Source organism: Marmota flaviventris, chromosome 2 (assembly GCF_047511675.1).
Source record: "Marmota flaviventris isolate mMarFla1 chromosome 2, mMarFla1.hap1, whole genome shotgun sequence".
Classification (NCBI taxonomy): domain Eukaryota; kingdom Metazoa; phylum Chordata; class Mammalia; order Rodentia; family Sciuridae; genus Marmota; species Marmota flaviventris.
In genome coordinates, this window is record NC_092499.1 from 11117013 (window position 1) to 11135504 (window position 18492).

The 18492-nt window shown below is 54.4% G+C and overlaps 1 protein-coding gene across 1 annotated transcript; it reads right to left on the reverse strand.

The window, feature by feature from the left end:
- Positions 1 to 6200: 6200 nt before the first annotated feature.
- Positions 6201 to 13025, reverse strand: LOC114104722 (putative serpin A13). Its single transcript, XM_071607572.1, has 4 exons — positions 12470 to 13025; positions 11131 to 11401; positions 10262 to 10382; positions 6201 to 7023 (listed from the first exon to the last, which is right to left on the reverse strand). Exons 1-4 carry the CDS (start codon positions 13023 to 13025, stop codon positions 6814 to 6816), a joined length of 1158 nt encoding a protein of 385 aa, XP_071463673.1. The 3' UTR covers positions 6201 to 6813.
- Between the last annotated feature and the right edge of the window lie 5467 nt (positions 13026 to 18492).

Here is an 18492-nt window from a genome sequence, read left to right on the forward strand (position 1 = left end):
CCGACTCTTATTTATTGATAATAGCCATCCCAACAGACAGGAGGTGCTACCTCATGGGGTTTGTTTGTTTGTTTTGGGGTACTGAGGTTTGAACCCAGGGATGCTCTACCACTGAGCTACATCCCAGCCCTTTGAATTTTTTTTTTTTTTTTTTTTTGGAGACAGGATCTTGCTAAGTTGCTGAGGCTGGCCTTGAACTCAGCCTCCCAAGCTGCTGGGGTTACAGGTGTGCACCACTGAGCTGGCTTTGCTGTGAAGTTTTCATTTGCATTTCCTGGTGACAGGGGTGTTGAGCATCTTTCCATATGTCCATTGTCTTTTGTATGTCTTTTTGGAGAGGAGTCCTTTCCCCAATTTTTCCCCACATTTTAATTGGTGCATTATAGTTGTACTTAAGATGGGACCTGTTGTTACGTATTCATACATGTACATAGTGTAGGGATGTAACTTGGCCAATATCACTCCCCAGCGTTTCCCCCTCCTTAACTCCTCCCACTCCTTGGTCACTTTCCTCTGATCATCTCCCTTTGATCTTCATGAGCTCCACCCCCCTTTTCTTTTCCTTTTTCCTCTCTAGCTTCAGCATATGAGAGTGAACACATGACCCTTGACCTTCTGAGTTTGACTCATTTCTTTTAATACAATGGTCTCTAGTTCCACTCATGTTCCTGCAAAAGACATAATTTAGTTTTTCTTTGTGGCTGAATAAAACTCCATCATGTGTATAGACCCTATTTTCTTGATCCATTCATCCATGGATGGACACCTAGGCTGGTTCCGGAGTTTGGCTGTTGTGAATCATGCTGCTATAAACCTGTGTATGTGTGTATCACTGTAGCATGTTGATTTAATTCTTCAGGATAAACACTGAGGAGTCTTTTAAGGAAGCTCCATACTGATTTCCACAGTGGTTGCTCTAATTTACAGCCCCACTAACAGTGTAAGAGTGTTCCCTCCACGTCCTCTCCAGCACCTGTTACTGTTTGTTTTCTTGACGACTGCCATTCTGACTCGAGTGAGATGAAATCTCGGTGTAGTTTTGCATTTCCCTAATTGCTAATGATGTTGAACATTTTTTTCATAGATTTGTCAGCCATTTGTGTTTCTTCTTTTGAGGAGTATCTGTTTAATTTGTTTGCCCATCTATTAATGGGATTGATTTCTTGGTGTAAAGTGTTTTGAGCTCTTTATCTATTTCAGATATGAATCCTCTGTCAGAGGATTCATATCTGAAATAGATAGCAACGATTTTCCCCACTCTGTAGCTCTGTCTTCACATCCTTAGCTCTTGCCCTTGCTCTGCAGAAGCCTTTAATTTGATGCCATCCCATTTACTAACTCTTGGCATTATTTCCTGAGCTTCAGGGGTCCTATTAAGAAAGCCATGGCCTGTTCCTATGTGCTGGAGTGTTCTTGTAGGATTTGCACAGTTTCTGTTCTAATTCCTAGGTCTCTGATCCTCTTTTAGTTCATTTTTGTGCAGGGTGAGAGATGAGGCTCTAGTTCCCCACTCTTTGATTGGTGGGAGATCCTTATGTATTATTCACATTAAGTCCTTGTCAGATATGCAGTTTGTAAATGTTTTCTCCCATTCCAGAGGTGGCCTACTCACCATGTACATATAATAACATATCATTCAGCTTTAAAAAAATAGGAAATCCTGAAATGTGTGACAACACGCATGACCACGGAGGACATTTTGCTAAATGTCCCTATTAGACCACTTTCCAGTCACAGAGGGACAACTACCATGTGATGCCACTTACGTGAGGTTTCCACTACAGTCAAACCCATAGACACAGAGAGTAGAAGGGCGACTGCTGGGGTGGGGGAGGGGAAATGGGGAGCAGCCAATCAATGGACATAAAGTCTCAATTATCCAAGATGAATAAGTTCTAGAGATCCGCGGTACAACCTTGTGCCTGCAGCTAATACGACTGTGCTGTGCCCTGAATAAAGGGTAGATCTCGTGCTAAAATTTCTTGTTTATAATAAAGGGAGAAAAGAGGAATTCAGAGGCCCAGCTGACTTGCCAATGCATTTCCTTCTGAGCAGCCCGGGAGCTTTCCGTGTGTGGGCTCAGCCAGCCCTGGGTCCAGTAGGCAGAGCCCCACGTGTGACGGGCACAGCCAGCTGGTTTTAAGGGCCACACCTTCTGGGCTCTCCTAATGAGCAGTGGGGCATCTGGGGCTCGTGCTGCTGACCATATTAGACCAGTTTCCTTAGTCGCCCTCCCCAGGAGCAGGGCAGTCAGGGGACGCCAAGGCTGGCTTGGTGAGATCTTGTCCGGCAGGCCCCCGTGGCCCGGGCCACCCCTCTGACTCTGTCTTCAGGGAGACCTGTAGACCCGTGAAGTGACAGCACTGTAGGGGCAGAAGGCCAGCTCCAAGCTCCCTGGAAACAATTTTTCCTGCTTTGCTTTGGGGGTCTGTGAAGTTTTCTGTCCTGTCTCCCGGTTGCCTCCCTCTGCCAGCCACGTCCAGGGCTCTGCTGTCCTTCTCCCCAGCATGCTCCACGTGTGCATGCGTGTGAGGGTGGGATTCTTCTCCCCTGCTCCCTTCTGTGCTCTTGGGACCGCCCAGGTCTGCTGTGGGTTCCAGCCAGACCTGATCGCCCGCAGATCCAGAGTTGGCTCAGATGCGGTTCCGTCTGTTGTAGGAGCCAGAGGTGGACCCTTGCCGACATGCACAGGCCAGGGGGCTCAGGGTGCAGAAGAGGCTTGGGGGGTGCTATGGGATCTGGAGGGAGGCAGACTTCACCTCTGTTTGGGAGACTCTGTCCCTGAGTTTCCTCGGCTGACAAATGCGAGGAGCCCTAGTTGAGGCAGGGTTCCCAGGGCGGGGGAATACCCCTCAAGTTCTGAAACAGTGCTTGGCCTCCATTTACCAAGGGGGGGACAGAGGCTCAGAGTGACCAGGCCACTTAGAGTCACACAGCTGGTGGCTGGCATCCAGTCATCTCCTAGCTCCCCTGGCCCCCACAGTCTTTCCAAAGTGCCACTGGCTTCTCCTTGTCCTTCCTGGGTTGAATCTGCTCCGTCCTGGCGCGATTGTCTCACCTCTGGCCAGCACAGTCCTTCCCCCTCTGCCGTAAGCTCCTTGAGTTCTGGCTAGCCTGAGTGTGGCAGGATGGTCTGTCCCATGTCACCTGTGCTTGTTGGTCCCAGAGGTATATTGGCCTTTGAGCTTCCTCGTTGCAGGACTCTGGGGCCATGACAGCTGGAGGGCCCCTCCTGGCCTAGGTATTGTGAGATGTCTGAACCACATCATCTCTCAGAGTGTGGGTCTGGGCCAGGAGCCTGGCCAAACTGGAGGGACAAAGCAGTATGAGTCCCTTCAGTGGAGATGGGCAGAGGTAGGGTGCACCGAGCTTCAGTCCTCGCAGAGACCCGGTGGTGACCCTTTTTCTAATCAAGGTCACAGGCCCAGGGATTGCACGTTTTGGGGGCCACTGTCCAACCACTCAGGTGGTGACAGGAGTGTGCCCTCCTCTGGCACTGACCTGTTGTGAGGAAAGCTCTAAACACCTCACCTTCATTGACTCCTTCCACCTCCACACCCTGTGGGGCAGGTGCTAACATCACCCCCGTGCATGATGAGGGTGCTTCCCGACCATTTATACAGAGATGGAGGAGTGAAATGTGCTACAAAGTACAGACCCAGCAGGGAGATGAACTCGCTCCTAACTAGTAGGTGGCTGTGCCCCTGGGCGAGGTGGGTCACTGGCGGGCATGGAGATGTCACCAGCTCCTCTACTATTAGGGACTTGTTGCCTCCGGGTGTTACACATCATGGGCCTGAAGACAGGTGTTCTGGTAGGACCAATGGGTGCAGGCTGGACTTCTTGCTGGACTCTTCTCTGAAAGACTGAATTGTCCAGGGGTGTTGGGGTCCAAGATGGCAGCCCCTGGGCTCTGACCATTCCTCCAAACATGCTATGTTGGCCTGATCTTATAATTTCTTTCCTCTTAAAATATAAAATCAGCTCCACTCTTCACCATATGCCCCAAAACCCTACCCTAAAGCAGCCGCTGAGATCAGGATATCAGGGCCCTCCTCACTGGGGTGTTGGGTGCCAAATGATTTTGTCTTCTCCATGGGCTCTCTGGCAGGGTGGGTTCCTACCTCCATTCTCACCCCCATCATTTAAGTTCTGTGAGCACATGCCCAGTGCCTGGCATACAGCAGGCACTTCAATGAAGGTTGAGGGGGCTAGCATTCCAAGGTCAGGGTCAGTGATTGGTCTTCGGGTCAGTGGCCAGGCACACCTCCACACAGACAAGCCCTCGTACCTGGGACAGGGTGGGGAAGGCTCTGACACAGTTGTCTAAGCGCCTCTCACCCAGCCAGGGAGGTAACTAATCACGTGCGAGAATGGCTTCCCACAGGCACTCAGCTGATGCTTGTGGAATGAATGATGGAAGGGCCTTCAAGAGAGCCAGCCCATCCTGTGCTGGGATCTCTGCTGGCTCTGGCTCTTGGCCTCTCTTGGGCCGAGGAGCCGGGGCTCCGCTGCCCTGGGCTCTTGTCAGGCCTCAGTTGCTGCAGCCTCCACCCCCACAGGGTCAGCAGGAGACACCTCCGGAGGCTGGCGGGAGCTGAGGCTGAGGCAGGGGTTCTCCAGCAGCCATTCATCCTTCCTTCTCAAGAGAAGCCCTGAGGTCTGTCCTGCAGGTGGTCATCTGAGACAGACGCTCCTTCTCTCTCCTGCCTCTGCAGCGGGGTGCACCATGTGACTGGGGTATGAGCTGGAGACGTGTGTGACTTGTGGGCTGAATCATTCATGGGAATGGGTTTGTCCTTCCCCTTCTCCTGCCTGCTCCTTGCTGGTTGGAAGTTGGAGGCGCTGTGAGCCCTCTGCGAGCATGCAAGTGGAGAAGACCCCTGGGATGGCAGACCCACATGCTCCACCAGCCAGGGCTCCTGATGCCTGGGTGAACTACACGCCAGCCCACCCTGGCACGTGAGGACAAATACAAACTAGTCTAAGCCACTTTCATAGGCAGCTAACCACTGGTGCCCCTTTGGATCAGGCAGGGGATCTCCAGCTCATCGCAGTCCTCACCATAGACCCAGTTCTCCCCCCTCCTACTCACTTGTAATTCTCCAGAATCTCTCTAGAAGGTGCAGGGAGAGCAGTGGCCTGGGATAGGGAAAGACTGGCCAGGGCTGACTGGGCTCTGCTCTACTTCTCCTTAGAAACACGGTGTTCTGTTTTGTTTGGCTTTTTGGGTACTGGAGATTGAACTTGGGGGCACTCGACCATAGGGCTGCATCCCCAGCCCTATTTTGTATTTTATTTAGAGACAGGGTCTCACTGAGTTGCTTAGCATCTCATTTTTGCTGAGGCTGGCTTTGAACTCGTGATCCTCCTGCCTCAGCCTCTGGGATTACAGGTGTGCGCCACCACGCCCAGCAAACATGGTAAGCACTTTGGCTTAACATCTTCTGTGGGCTTGGGGTAGAGGACCCAGATGAGGCTGGAGGTCCTGGATTTCAAGTGGGCCATGCACAGACAAAGCAGCTTTGCCAGGCTTTGGGGGACCAGCTCACAGTGGACCCCAGGGTTCTGTTACCCTTTCCTGCCTGTTTGTAATACACCGGCTTAGTGTAACCTGTCTGCATGGGTCTCAATGGACTCAGTCAAGCTGGTCCTCAGTGGACTTGCTTTGCACCAGGTATGGGATTTGGTCTCTCATGTGTCTGGTCCCAGGCCTGTGTGGCTCCCTTCAGATGCGAGGGCTGAGGTGGAGGGTGATACACACCCATGGTTTGCTTAAAACCAGGAGAAATATTTAGAACACTTGTTTTCCCCCAGGACACCCATTCATAGGTGACCCTAAAGCAAGCTTTGTCTGCAGATTTCAAACAGATATTGCCAGAAACTTTGCTCAGTTCCATAAGGGGATCAAAGACCCAATGCCACTCTTCTGCCTTGCTAGTGACACAAGGTTCACCCTTCCTGCTGTCACAGGGGCAAGAGCATTTGGGACCTGCTACTCAACATGTGGCCACCAGAGCAGAAGCCTCAGCATCACTGAGAAATGCAGGCCCTCAGGTCCCACCCTGGCCTGTTGAAGAGAGTTTTGCTTTTTAACAAGATCCCCAGGGGGTCAGTATGTACAGTGGAGTTTGAGAATCATTAACTCATCAAAATGGATGAGAACAACACAGTCAAGGCTTTGAAATAAAATGGCCCGAATCCCAGGACTGCTGTTTGCTGCTGAGCCCTCTTGGATTTATTTCTCAGCTTCTCTAATCCTCAACTATGAAAAGGGAGAAATAATATTAGATTCAACCATAAGAGAGAGCCCTTTTTTTGTAGGTTAAAAAATTTAAAAATGGGCCAAATACAAGCCACTTTCCTATGATCGCACCTCATACTCGTTGGGTTGCTGAGAGATATTATTTTTAAATGAGATATGATCTATAAAGCAAGCGGTGCACAGAGGGAGTTCATCCATGGTCGCTGCCTGTGTGCACATGGTGGGCATGGCCTGGATTCCTCTTATTCTTTGCACCTGTGGATACTCATGAAAACCGAGCCAGTGAGCTGGACATCCGCCGCTTCTCATGAGACTTGATTCTGCAACAGAGGTCGTGGTGCGTGGGCCAGGCTTATCTTTGTGGCTGTGTGAAACTGTCCAAGGGGTCTCGCCCTCTCCACTGAGGCAAAATAGCTCCCATTTCACTTCCAAAGAGACCCAGTCTCAGACAACCTGATGACGTCACCGGGGTGTCTTCACGGATGACTCCGTGTCCCAGTCAGTGTCTCCTCTCTGTTGGCTCCGAGTCACCCAGCAGGTGCAGAGCTCTACCCCAGCGGGTTCACCACCTTCCCCAGGAAAAGCACGCTGCCCGTTTCTGTGTGGAAAGTCATCACCAGGAAGGGCCGGCTGAACCCAGTGGCTGGAGGGGTGGGGGGCGCACGGTCAGGGTGGGGCCTGGGAGTGAGCTGGATGCTGGTGGCGGCCGCAGCCTCTGAGCCCTCCTCCTCCAGAGTCATGGTGGCCTTATGAGTCACCTGTACAAAAAATTCTGGAATCATCACTCAACCCCAGTTTTCTTTCTCTTCCTTTGCATGACCTCATACTTGTCCATCCATCCACTTACCCCATCACCCATCCTTGCATCTGCCTTTTGAAAAATTCACTCATCTATCCACCTAGTACTCTTAAATACACCTGTCCATAATCATTGATCCACTGACCCATTTATTGATTCTGCAACAGAGGTTGTGGTGCATGGGCCATATCGTAGGATTATGGTTGCAAACCATAATCCATCCACCTAACCTGTCAACTATCTGCTTAACTATGACTTTATTCATCTACTGCTTATGTGTTCATATAGCCATCTACTCACCCATTCACTTGTCCATCATCCATCAATCATCCATCCACAATCCATCCATCCATCCATCCACCATCCATTCCTCATCCATCCCTCATCCATCCATCCATCCATCCACAATCCGTCCATCTTTCCCCCCGCCACCTCCACGCATCACCCATACACTCACCACCCATCCATCCTCCCTACATGATCCCCTCTGTTCCCGATCCACCTCTCTGCCCCTCTGTTTAAGTTTCCACTGCTGGCATCTGCATTATGCAGGTTGCAGTGTATTTTGAATATCACGCCGGCATCTACCCACCCGTTTCTCCACTCATTTCTTCCCGTGTCCATACAACGACTCTTCCACCCATCCTTTACTGATTCTTTCATTCACATTATTTTGATCATTCGTTTCCATTCATTCCATCCCTAATTCATTCATGAATAGATTCAGTAAATATTTATGGAGTATATAGGGTCCACAGTGCCAAGCACAGCAGGGGGCTATGGGCACGACTCCCGCAAGGCACTTGTTGTTTGATAGGGCAGAGAAGACATCGAAAACCAAGGGCGGGGGCTTGCCAGGGGAGACTGGTTCTGCTTCGGGTGCAAGGGTGAGGGATAAGGTCAGAGGAAGCTCCACAAAGGAGGTAGAATTTGGATTTTTGGAGATGAGTGAAGACACTTCAGGTGTTTTTTTTCCCTATGTTTTAAAGTCCAAGCCAAGACAGGGAGGGGGAAGCTGAGGACATCTATGGCCCCATGAGATTCCGTGGAGTGGTACGGCAGAGACAGTAGGGGACAGGGCTGGCCAGGTAGCTAGGATGAGACAAGGGAGGAAGCAGATCAGTGAGGAGGGGGCTTCATCCTGGAGTTGGCAGGAGAGTTCTGAAGGATATGCTTCCATGGAAACCAAGGAATGCTTAGAGAGGAAAGAGGTTAAGGAGGACCAGCAAGACACCGCGCGGGGCCACGGAATGAGGGCGCGTCCTGGCTCTAGGATCCAGCTCAGTTCTTGCAGGTGATGGGTACGGCAGTCACAGGTGAGGTCCGTGACCACACATCACCCTCCCGTGAGCTGATGGGTCGAGAGAAGATCACAGGGGGCCTCGAGTTCTGGGTGCAAGAGAAACGGGACTGGGAGGAGCTGAACGGGAACCATCTCCCTCATTTATAGAGCCGTCACAGCCTCCTGAGGGCACTGTGGACACCCGTACAAGCCTGGACTTGGGAACTATCTGCCCAGGTCCAAATCCCAGCTCCACCTGTTCCCCCTCATCCATCGCCTTTCAGCTGCTCTGTGCTCTCACCCCTGTATAGTTTATTATCTTTTTCTAACTTAGGGGAATTCATTACATCACTCTTCTGTTAAAGCCCTCGGTGGAGTTCTGTCTCACTCTTGGGGAAATCAAAGTCTTATTGATCTTGAAGAGTTCTGTCCTCTCCACCTCCCACGGCACTTCTTCTTGTCTACTGTGTTCCAGCCTCACTGGCTTTGGATGGCGTGGTCATGCCTCAGGGCCTTTGCACATATTGAGCACTCTACCAAGAACTCCTTTCCTCCCCTTATTCAGGTCACTTTCCCATCAAGAACTCCAAGACTAGTGTTCCTTGGACAGACCCCATCCCCACCCACTTACACTGCTATATCTGTGGGTTTATTGCCACCTGACCTATTGCAGGTCTGTTTGTGTGCTCATGGTCTGTCCTGCCACTGCATCCACCTGGTGCTAACTTTGCTCTGCTCACGGCTCTATCTTTGTACCCCAGCTCTGTCCAGGGCCAACCAATTCCTCACTCCACCATCACATCTCTTTTATCACCATTGCTGAGTGTGAAACTTCACCCAGCCTGAAGCTGGAGGACCCTGTGCTGCTGTGACATTGGACAAGGTGTTCCCCCTGAGACAGGGTCCAGGGTCCCAATCGCCCAGAGAGGTGATGTAGCCCAAGGCCACACAGCTAAGGTGAGACAAAGCCAGGCCTAGGCCTGCCTGGCCTCAAACCCACTGTCCCCTCTGGGGTGTGTGTGACATGCGGGTAATGGGGAGATGCCCAGGGCTGGTTGAGGAGACAAATGCAGGTCCCGGTGCTCAACGACTTGCCCGGGCTCAGATCCTGGCTGGACACTAACTAGCGTGGTCACTGGGGGTAATTCCCTTGGCCCCTCCAAGGCCCGTGTGGAGAGTCATTGCCAGGAGCAGGACTAAGAGGCAGGCCTTTGAGGGGATTAGACTGTGGGGGCTCTGATCTCACAAATGGATTAATGCCACCACGGGCGAGGGGCCGGTCACCACAGCAATGGGTTCCTGAAGGAAGGAGGATTGGGCCCATTTTCTCTCTGAGCTTTGGCTTGGACTTCCTCCTTGTTATGACACAGCCAGAAGTACTCACCAGGCGGAGCCCCTTCACCTCGGGCTCCCCAGCCTCCGGCACCATGAGGTAGTCACTTTGCAGATTACCTGGTCCCTGGTAGTCTGTTACTGAAGCAGCACAGGAACTAATACACTGCAAACTCAATCCTCATCTACAAAATGGGATGGCAGCACTTGCCTCATCTGTCCACTGGGGGGTGCTGATGTGGCACCTGGTTGGGGCTGGGCCTGGTGAATGTCCTTGAGAAGGGGACAGGGAGGTGTGGGGGCGAGGCTGTCACCCTCCCCCAGCCTCCAGCTCTGCCTTCTGCTTCCTCCCTGGCAGGGGGCTGGCTCTGTGGGTTTCCTTTCATTCCTTTGTGGGGCCTGGCCTGACCTGAGCCAGCTCCAGAGAGAGCCCGGCGTCTTGGCACAGGGGGTTGCAGTGGTGTGGAACAGGGGCGGCGAAGCCATGGTCCTGAAGGTTAAGGCAGACAGCATGTCACCTTGAGTGGGTCCTGCAGCTTCCAGGGACTGTCAGAAGCCCCCACTGGGCCCCGCCTGGACTTACCCTAGAGATGCCCCGTCCAGGCTGCCCCGGGAGGCCTCCGCCCACAGGCACTCGTGGGAGGAGCGTCTCTAGTCTGGTGGTGCTGGAAATGGAAAATTTGGGGAAGTAGAAGTCGAGTTCTCTGTGGAGAGACAGAAATTGGTTTGCTGAGCAGATCTGGGAAGGGCCTGTGTGAGTCCCAGGGGGCCCCTTCCGCCCCAGCTCTCCACCAGCCCTGCGGCCTCTCCCTGTGGCCTCTCCCTGCCTCTGGTCTCTGCCCCACTTACCCCCTGCCAGCCGTGGGCAGGGTGAGAGCTTTCTGTGGTGCCCAGCTCCTGTGCTCAGCGTCTGCCTCGTGCCTGCATGTCCAGGGCCTGGGGCTCCAGCCCGTGCACCTGTCCACACTCCTCCCTGTTCCTGTCTCCCTCGGGCTCCCTGGACCAGCCAGGCCGCTCCTCATTCCTGGACGCCCTGTCTCACCAGGCCTCTTGGGTCCTTTTCTTTCTTAGGGACACGGCTGGGCTGGGGCTTGCTGTGCAGGCTGCCGGACCCCAGCACGGGCAGGGTGCTACCATAGAACAGAGTGACCGTTTACATGTCCCTGTGGTTGTCACTGGCCTTCCACCTCGAGGAAACCCGGATCCTGGGAGGGAGGCCCTTGCCCAGGGCGCTGCCTGGTCTGCAGCAGAGCTGGGACCAGAACTGGATTCCAGCGTCTTGGTCCAGGGCCCATGATGGTGCTTTCAGGGAGACCAGGGACCTCACCTAGAGGTGACATTGTCTGGGCCAGGTGTGACCAGGCCCAGGAGTGGCAGGGCCGTGGGGTGTGACAGCGCCCTGGGGTCTGGGCAGGGAGGTGAGGCCCTGCCTCCGGCCTGCTGGGAGCCCACCTGGTCCTGAGCAGACTGTCCCACTTGATCAGCGTCTCGGGCAGCAGCGCCTCCTCCACCTGCCCCAGCTTGCCCCGGTTGGGGAAGACGAAGAAGGTGGTGGCGTTCCCCGCGTGGTCCATCTGCAGCACGGTGCACTGCAGCTCGGGGTCGTGGAGGAAGCGGTGGCTGGCCTTCTGCTTCACCATGGGGACCTGCACAGCCCTGTGCTCGTCCAGGAAGAACGCCTTCAGGCTGGTGGCCCCGGGGTCGAAGGGCTGTGCCCACTCAGCTGAGGGGGAGGGAAAAGCCACATTGTCCTTGCAGAGAACAGAGGAGGGCCCGGGGTCACCTGTGGCAGCTGGGGTGGGGCTGAGGCACTGAGTCCTGGATGCAGAGCCCCCCGTGCTCCACGACCCGCTCCTGACCTGGCCCTTATTACCCAGGTGACCCCAGGGGGCCGAGCCCTCGTCCTGTGTGAGCTTCTCTCTCTGTTTTTACAATAATTTAGTAGTGTTACAATTGCAAAGGTACTACCACCCTGCTACACCTGGGATTTTGAATGTCCCCCAAGGCCCGTGTGTGGAAGGCTTGTCCCCAAGGTGGTTCAGAGGGACGTGGTGAAAATGTTAAGGGGTGGGGCCTGGTTGCAGGTCTGCAGGTCATGGGGGGACTGTGGGACCCCAGGCTCTTTCTCGTCCTCTCTTTTGCTTCCTGGCTGTGGAGTGAGCAGCTGTGCTCTGTCAGGGGAGGGGCCCTGGTGCGCTGCCTGAGCTCGGGCCCAAAGCAATGGGCTGAAACCTCCCATCAGTCGGGACTGGCTAGTGAGGGACACCGACCCCCTCTGGTGGGAGTGCAGGCCTCTTTGCTCTTTTGGAAAAAAATAAAGGACCCTCTGCTTCAGGACTCTCTTGGTGAACCCACATTTCCTGGGACCTTCCAGAGGAGGGGGACCCATGCCCTGTAATTCAGCGGTGGCTCATGGGGCTGCGCACAGGGAAGACCCCAGCCCCCTGCAGCAGAGTCCCCTGTGGAGGAAGGGGGTCTGGTTCTCTGGGGACTTGCCCACCCACTGAGTCAGAATCCCTAGGGATGAGCTCTCCGGGGAGCTCTTAAGCACATTAAAGGTTTGGAGATTCTTCTTTGAAAACAATCTCAACAATTAACATTAAGAAGTGGTGGGGAGCCCCATCACTGCAGGTAACAGGCAGAAGCACCCAGGGTTCAGTGGACAGACGCTGAGTGCCTTCTATCCAAAAGTCGAGGGAGGCCGAGGAAGCTTCTATTGGTTGGGAGGAGCAGGACGAGGGCATGACCAGAGCCGGGGGCCCAGAAGGACTTGCCTGGGAGGCGCACTTACCTCTGAGAGCCACGTGATTCACCAGAACCTCAGCAGCTTCCTCCCGGAGGTCCTCCACCCAGGCCCCAAGTCTCCCCTGGGTCTGCTCCTCCACATACTCCTTGATGTGTTTCTGGGTGGCTCCGGGGCCCAGGCTGCGGAAGCTTCTCTGGCCTGTGGTCAGGAGCAGGTGGGACCCCCGCGTGGGGAGCCTAAGCGGCAGATCCTGGAAGCCCCCCTGGATCCCGGCCTCGGACGTCACGGTGAGGTTGAACCCCAAGCCCTCCAGGAGCTGGGTCCTGCTGGCCGCCGGGGCCCCGAGGGAAACTGTGGCCAAGGCCAGGGAGATGCTCGCCGGGGAGAAGAGGATGTTCTCTCCAGGGGCGCCCAGCGCCAGCCGTCTGTACAGGCCGAAGGCAAAGTCGATGTTGCTCACGGAGATGCTGTGGCAGGGCAGGGCCGGCCTGGGAGGGCTGTCTTTGGGGCCAGGGTTCGTGAGCTCTGAGTCTCCTTGGGCCAGAAGAGGAGTTGCAGCCATGAGCACAGTGACCAGCGGCCACCACCCTGAGGCCGCCATCCTCTAGGGTCCTTGGTCTGAAAGTGGAGGCGACCTGCAAGACAGCAATGAGCACCTCAGTGACGGCAGAACCCGCCATCTCTGCCACCTCTGCTCTGTGCCAGGCGTCCTCGGCCCAGTGGGGGAGACCTTGTCTTTACACCCCCATTTGAGAGATAAGAAGACACATTTAGAAGGGTTAGGAAACTTGCTCGAGGTCCAGCAGCCAGTGGGCGGTGGAGCCAGGACTTGAACCCAGCCTGGGGTGGCGCTGGTGGGTGAAGCCTGCACCCGGCCATCGTCTGTCTGCACAAAGCACCCACACCTGCGCCCGCAGGGAGCCCGGGTTGCACTGCACTGGGGACACTTAGGGCCTCTAGGGGCACTCCTGCCTCCTCCAGGCCCGTCCCTGGGCTGGGGAGCGGCCATGGGTCTCCGCCACAGCTGAGCCCTTCTCTCGTCCTTCCTGTGGCCTGGGGGCGGGGACTCCTATCACGAGCCCCCCACAACCTCTCCTGCCTCCTCCTGCTCAGGCTCATCTGATAACTCAGGAGCCTCCCCCAGTGGACCCTTCTTTGAATCCTGGTTCCACGCAATACCAGATCTGTGCCTTGGGGGATCCACTTAGCCCAAATCCCAGACCTGATTCTCACTCCTGGTCTTGGACTTGCAGAGAGTCCATGAAGAGGAAGGTGAGGAGGGGAGGTGAGGAGGGGAGGTGAGGAGGGGAGGGGAGGAGATGAGGAGGGGAGGTGAGGAGGGGAGGTGAGGAGATGAGGAGGGGAGGTGAGGAGGGGAGGTGAGGAGGGGAGGTGAGGAGATGAGGAGGGGAGGTGAGGAGGGGAGGTGAGGAGATGAGGAGGGGAGGTGAGGAGGGGAGGTGAGGAGATGAGGAGGGGAGGTGAGGAGGGGAGGGGAGGAGGGGAGGAGGGGAGGTGAGGAGGGGAGGTGAGGTGAGGAGAGGAGGAGGGGAGGGGAGGAGGGGAGGTGAGGAGGGGAGGAGGGCAGGTGAGGAGGGGAGGTGAGGAGGGGAGGTGAGGAGGGGAGGTGAGGAGATGAGGAGGGGAGGTGAGGAGGGGAGGTGAGGAGATGAGGAGGGGAGGTGAGGAGGGGAGGGGAGGAGGGGAGGTGAGGAGGGGAGGTGAGGTGAGGAGAGGAGGAGGGGAGGTGAGGACGGGAGGTGAGGAGATGAGGAGGGGAGGGGAGGAGGGGAGGTGAGGTGAGGAGAGGAGGAGGGGAGGGGAGGAGGGGAGGTGAGGAGGGGAGAGGAGGAGGGGAGGTGAGGAGGGGAGGTGAGGTGAGGAGAGGAGGAGGGGAGGGGAGGAGGAGAGGTGAGGAGGGGAGGTGAGGAGGGGAGGTGAGGAGGGGAGGTGAGGAGAGGAGGAGGGGAGGGGAGGAGGAGAGGTGAGGAGGGGAGGTGAGGAGAGGAGGTGAGGAGGTGAGGTGAGGAGAGGAGGAGGGGAGGGGAGGAGGGGAGGTGAGGAGGGGAGGTGAGGAGGGGAGGTGAGGAGGGGAGGTGAGGAGAGGAGGAGGGGAGGGGAGGAGGGGAGGTGAGGAGGTGGGGAGGGGAGGTGAGGAGGGGAGGTGAGGTGAGGAGAGGAGGAGGGGAGGGGAGGAGGAGAGGTGAGGAGGGGAGGTGAGGAGGGGAGGTGAGGAGGGGAGGTGAGGAGGGGAGGAGGGGAGGGGAGGAGGGGAGGTGAGGAGGTGGGGAGGGGAGGTGAGGAGGGGAGGTGAGGTGAGGAGAGGAGGAGGGGAGGGGAGGAGGAGAGGTGAGGAGGGGAGGTGAGGAGGGGAGGTGAGGAGGGGAGGTGAGGAGAGGAGGAGGGGAGGTGAGGAGGGGAGGGGAGGAGGGGAGGGGAGGAGGGGAGGGGAGGAGGGGAGGGGAGGAGGGGAGGTGCCTGGAGGAACCAGAGGACAGGGGCGGCCTCAGTGACTTTAGTTAATCACTTTGCCCCTTGGGACGTTGACTTCTGCTCTGTGGGATGGTGCTGATAACCGTCTTGTCACAGGGCTGTAGGAGCACAAAGGGACCTAGGAGGTGACACATGCTATTGTCCAAAGGGACCCGAGGCCCTGGTGGAGCCTGGAATCTATTTTAGTAAGGGCCTGGGTGGCCTTTCCTCCCCTAAGGAGCCACCGCGGTCCTGTGAATGGTAAATTGGAACATGCTCCTCTACTCTGAATGTCCCCGGCCCTTCACATTGGGACAAATCCTATGCCCCTCATCCCACCACTTGGAGAGGAAGCCCTACCTGTCAGGTTCTTACCGGCCTCCCAACCTCACCTCTAATTGTCCTTCCCCTCCCTCCCTTGGCTCCAGCTGCTGCAGCCTTCTTGCAATTCTAGAACTTACCAGGCTTATCGCTGCCGCTGCCTCGGGTCCTTTGCACTTGCTGTCAGCTGTCTCGAACGGCTGTTCTCCAGTTCCTTCCACAGCTGGATTGCTTGCTTCATCCCTCCTCAGAGGCCCCTCCTCAGAGGCCACCTTTTGCTGGCCTTGTTTATCCTGTGTCCTGCTGCAATGACATGGCGTATTTATCTGGCTCCCCACTGGAAGCCCCCTGAGGGCAGACACTCTGTCTCAGGCACTGCTCAATTCCCGGTGCTCAGCAGGGTGTGTGCTTAGCAGAGGGATCATGGTCTACCCTCTGCAAAACCCCATTCTCTGGCTTCGGCCTTCCCTGGCCCTCTGGGACCTCTCCCCCAGCACCAGGCCATTCCCAGCTCCCCTTGCGACAGTCCACTTGGCCCCTCTTGGCCCCTCTGGATTTGGGTAAATAATTGACAGAATCGATCCTCGTCACGTTCCCTTGCTCTGCCATCCATTTTCCGTGTGACCTTGGGCAGCCTTGGACCTCAGTGAATTTGAGGTCCCCCTCTGTATAGGGAAGGGTCAGCTGGCACACAGCCTCTAGGAAAGGCTCGTCTGTCTGCGCAGGTTTGTTCTGTATCATTTATTTCTTGACAGAACCAGCCAGTCTGCTCTTGTCCGCCCGGTGTGAGAAGGCTGTGAAAAATACCTGTGAGAACAACCGAGAGGAAGAGAGTTTATTTTGGCTCACGGCTGCACGAGGCTCAGTTCATGGTGGGCTGGCTTCATCGCTTAGCACCGAGGTGAGGCAGCATGTCACTGAGGAAGGGCCTGGGAGAGGACAGCAGCTGGGAAACAGAGATAGAGACAGACAGAGAGACAGACAGAGACAGAGGAGGGACTAGGGAAGGTAAAACCTTCCAGGAGACGTCCCCAGTCACCCACTTCCTCCAACGAGACCCACTTCCTACAGTGCACATCATCTCTCAATAATCCACTCTAATTCAGCAAGTGGATTAATCCACTGACGAGGTCAGAGCCCTCAAGACCCAAAGCCCCGTCTCTGGACATTGCCGCGCTAGGGACCAAGTCTGCCGCACACGAGCCTTTGGGGTCATGTCATAGACAGACCCTAATGGTCTATTTGCTGCTTGATGAGCCTCTTGGTGGCTTTGGTGAGACACTGGTGCTTGCAGCCCCCAAATTCCTTCACTCACTCAAGTCTCCCATGGGCCAGGACTAGAGCTATATTCTGGGGGCAAGAGGGGTGACACACGCCTGCTCACTCTGTGGGCTCAGGCCCAGGGGACAGGGGCACAGAGACAGAGGCAGAGCAGCGTGCTCTGTGTGCAGGGCTGGTGACAAGCCCATCTAGTGTCCCGACAGCTTGTGGAGTCAGTCATCCTTGCTGTGCCTGGGCTCCCCTGGGTTGTGCGGAGCATGACCTTATCTGGACTCTGTTGCTCACCTGCCTTGACGTCCACACCCACGTCTGTCCAACACCTTCCTTCTCTCTTCCCTCTGTTCCCAGGAGGAGAACGTGCAGGGGTCTGTCATGAGATTCATTCATTCCTTGGCAACGCAAAGCCTCCTGCTTGCTGAGCTGGGGAGGAAGACACCATCCTGCCCTCGAGGATCAGACAAGCTTTTTATTATGCAAAATTTCAAAAGTGTACAAAAATGGAAAGAGTAGCAAATAAGCCCCTGTATTTCCATCAGCAGATTTAGTTATTTTCAACAAAGATCAATACCATTTTGGGGTACCTCCTGATGTTCCCCCTGTGAAATGCTTTAAAGCAAATCCTACATATCATTTCATGGTCACAGATTTAGAACATCAGAACCTGATAGCCTTATCACACCTCAAAAGCAATAATCCCTTAATATCACAAATACCAAGTCATCGTTTCCCTAATACACAAGGCCTTCTCTCTCTCAATCTCTTTGTCTCTCTTCTCTCTATTTGTGGTAAAATTCACATAAACAAAGTTACCCTTCTAAAGGGGTCAGTTTGGAGGCATTTAGCACACTCACAATGTCGTGCAAACACCACCTCTATCTGGTTCCATCACCCCTGAGGACTTCACTTCTTTTTATGGCATAAGATATCAGTGGGTAGCCATTCTGTTTGTCTGTTCATCTGTGGGTGGACACTGGAGTTGGTCCTGCTTTGGGGCCGTTGTGAAGAACACTGCAGTGGACATAGGCTACATGTGTCTATTCACGTCCCCGCTGTCAGTGCCTCTGGGTCCATTTTGCTTTTGGAGCAAACAGAGACTGTTTCCCCTGGACACGGCGTCATGATCTTACATTCCCACTGACTGTGGGGGGGGGGATTCCAATTTCTCCATATCCTTAATGACACTTGCTATTTCCTTTTTAAATTTGATTGGTAGATTGTGGTACTAGGGATAGAAGCCAGGGGCTTACACATACTAGGCAACTTTTTAAAACATTAAGGGTGTCCTGCTGGATGTCATGTGGGTGCTCACTGGGGTCTGGGTTTGCATTTCCCTAATGACCAACGATGGTAGCATCCATTTAGGTGCTTGTTAGTTTGCTCATCTTCTCTGGAAACATTGTATTCAAATGCGTTTCTTTTCTGTTTTTGATTGGACTGTGTGTTATTTTATTATTGAGTTGGAAGAGTTCTCCAGATGTTGAAGTATGATTTCCTTATCATATCAAGGATTGGCAGATGTCTCTACCCATTCTGTAGGTTGACTTTGGACTCTCTTGAGAATGTCTTTTGAGGCACCAGAGTTTTTAATTTTGATAAAGTCCAGTTACCTGTATTTTTCTTTTCTTGCTTGTGCTTTTGGTGTCAGATGTAAGAATCTGTTGCAAATAAAAAACCTTGAAGACTTGCCCCTGTGTTTACTTTGAAGAGTCTGATAACCTTAGCTCTTAAAATTTAGGTCTTTGGTCCATTTCATATATGGTGGAGGTTAGAGGTCCCTCCTGACATCTCCTGTTTACTAAGGAATACAGCACAGGACATTTTTTTTTCTTTTGGTATCATATTAGTAATATATTTTATTATTATTATTTTTATTTGTTCTACTTAGTTGTCCATGACAGCAGAATGTATTTCAATTCATCGTACACAAATGGAGCGCAACATTTCAATTCTCTGGTTATACACAGTGTAGAGACGCACCATTTGTGCAATCACAC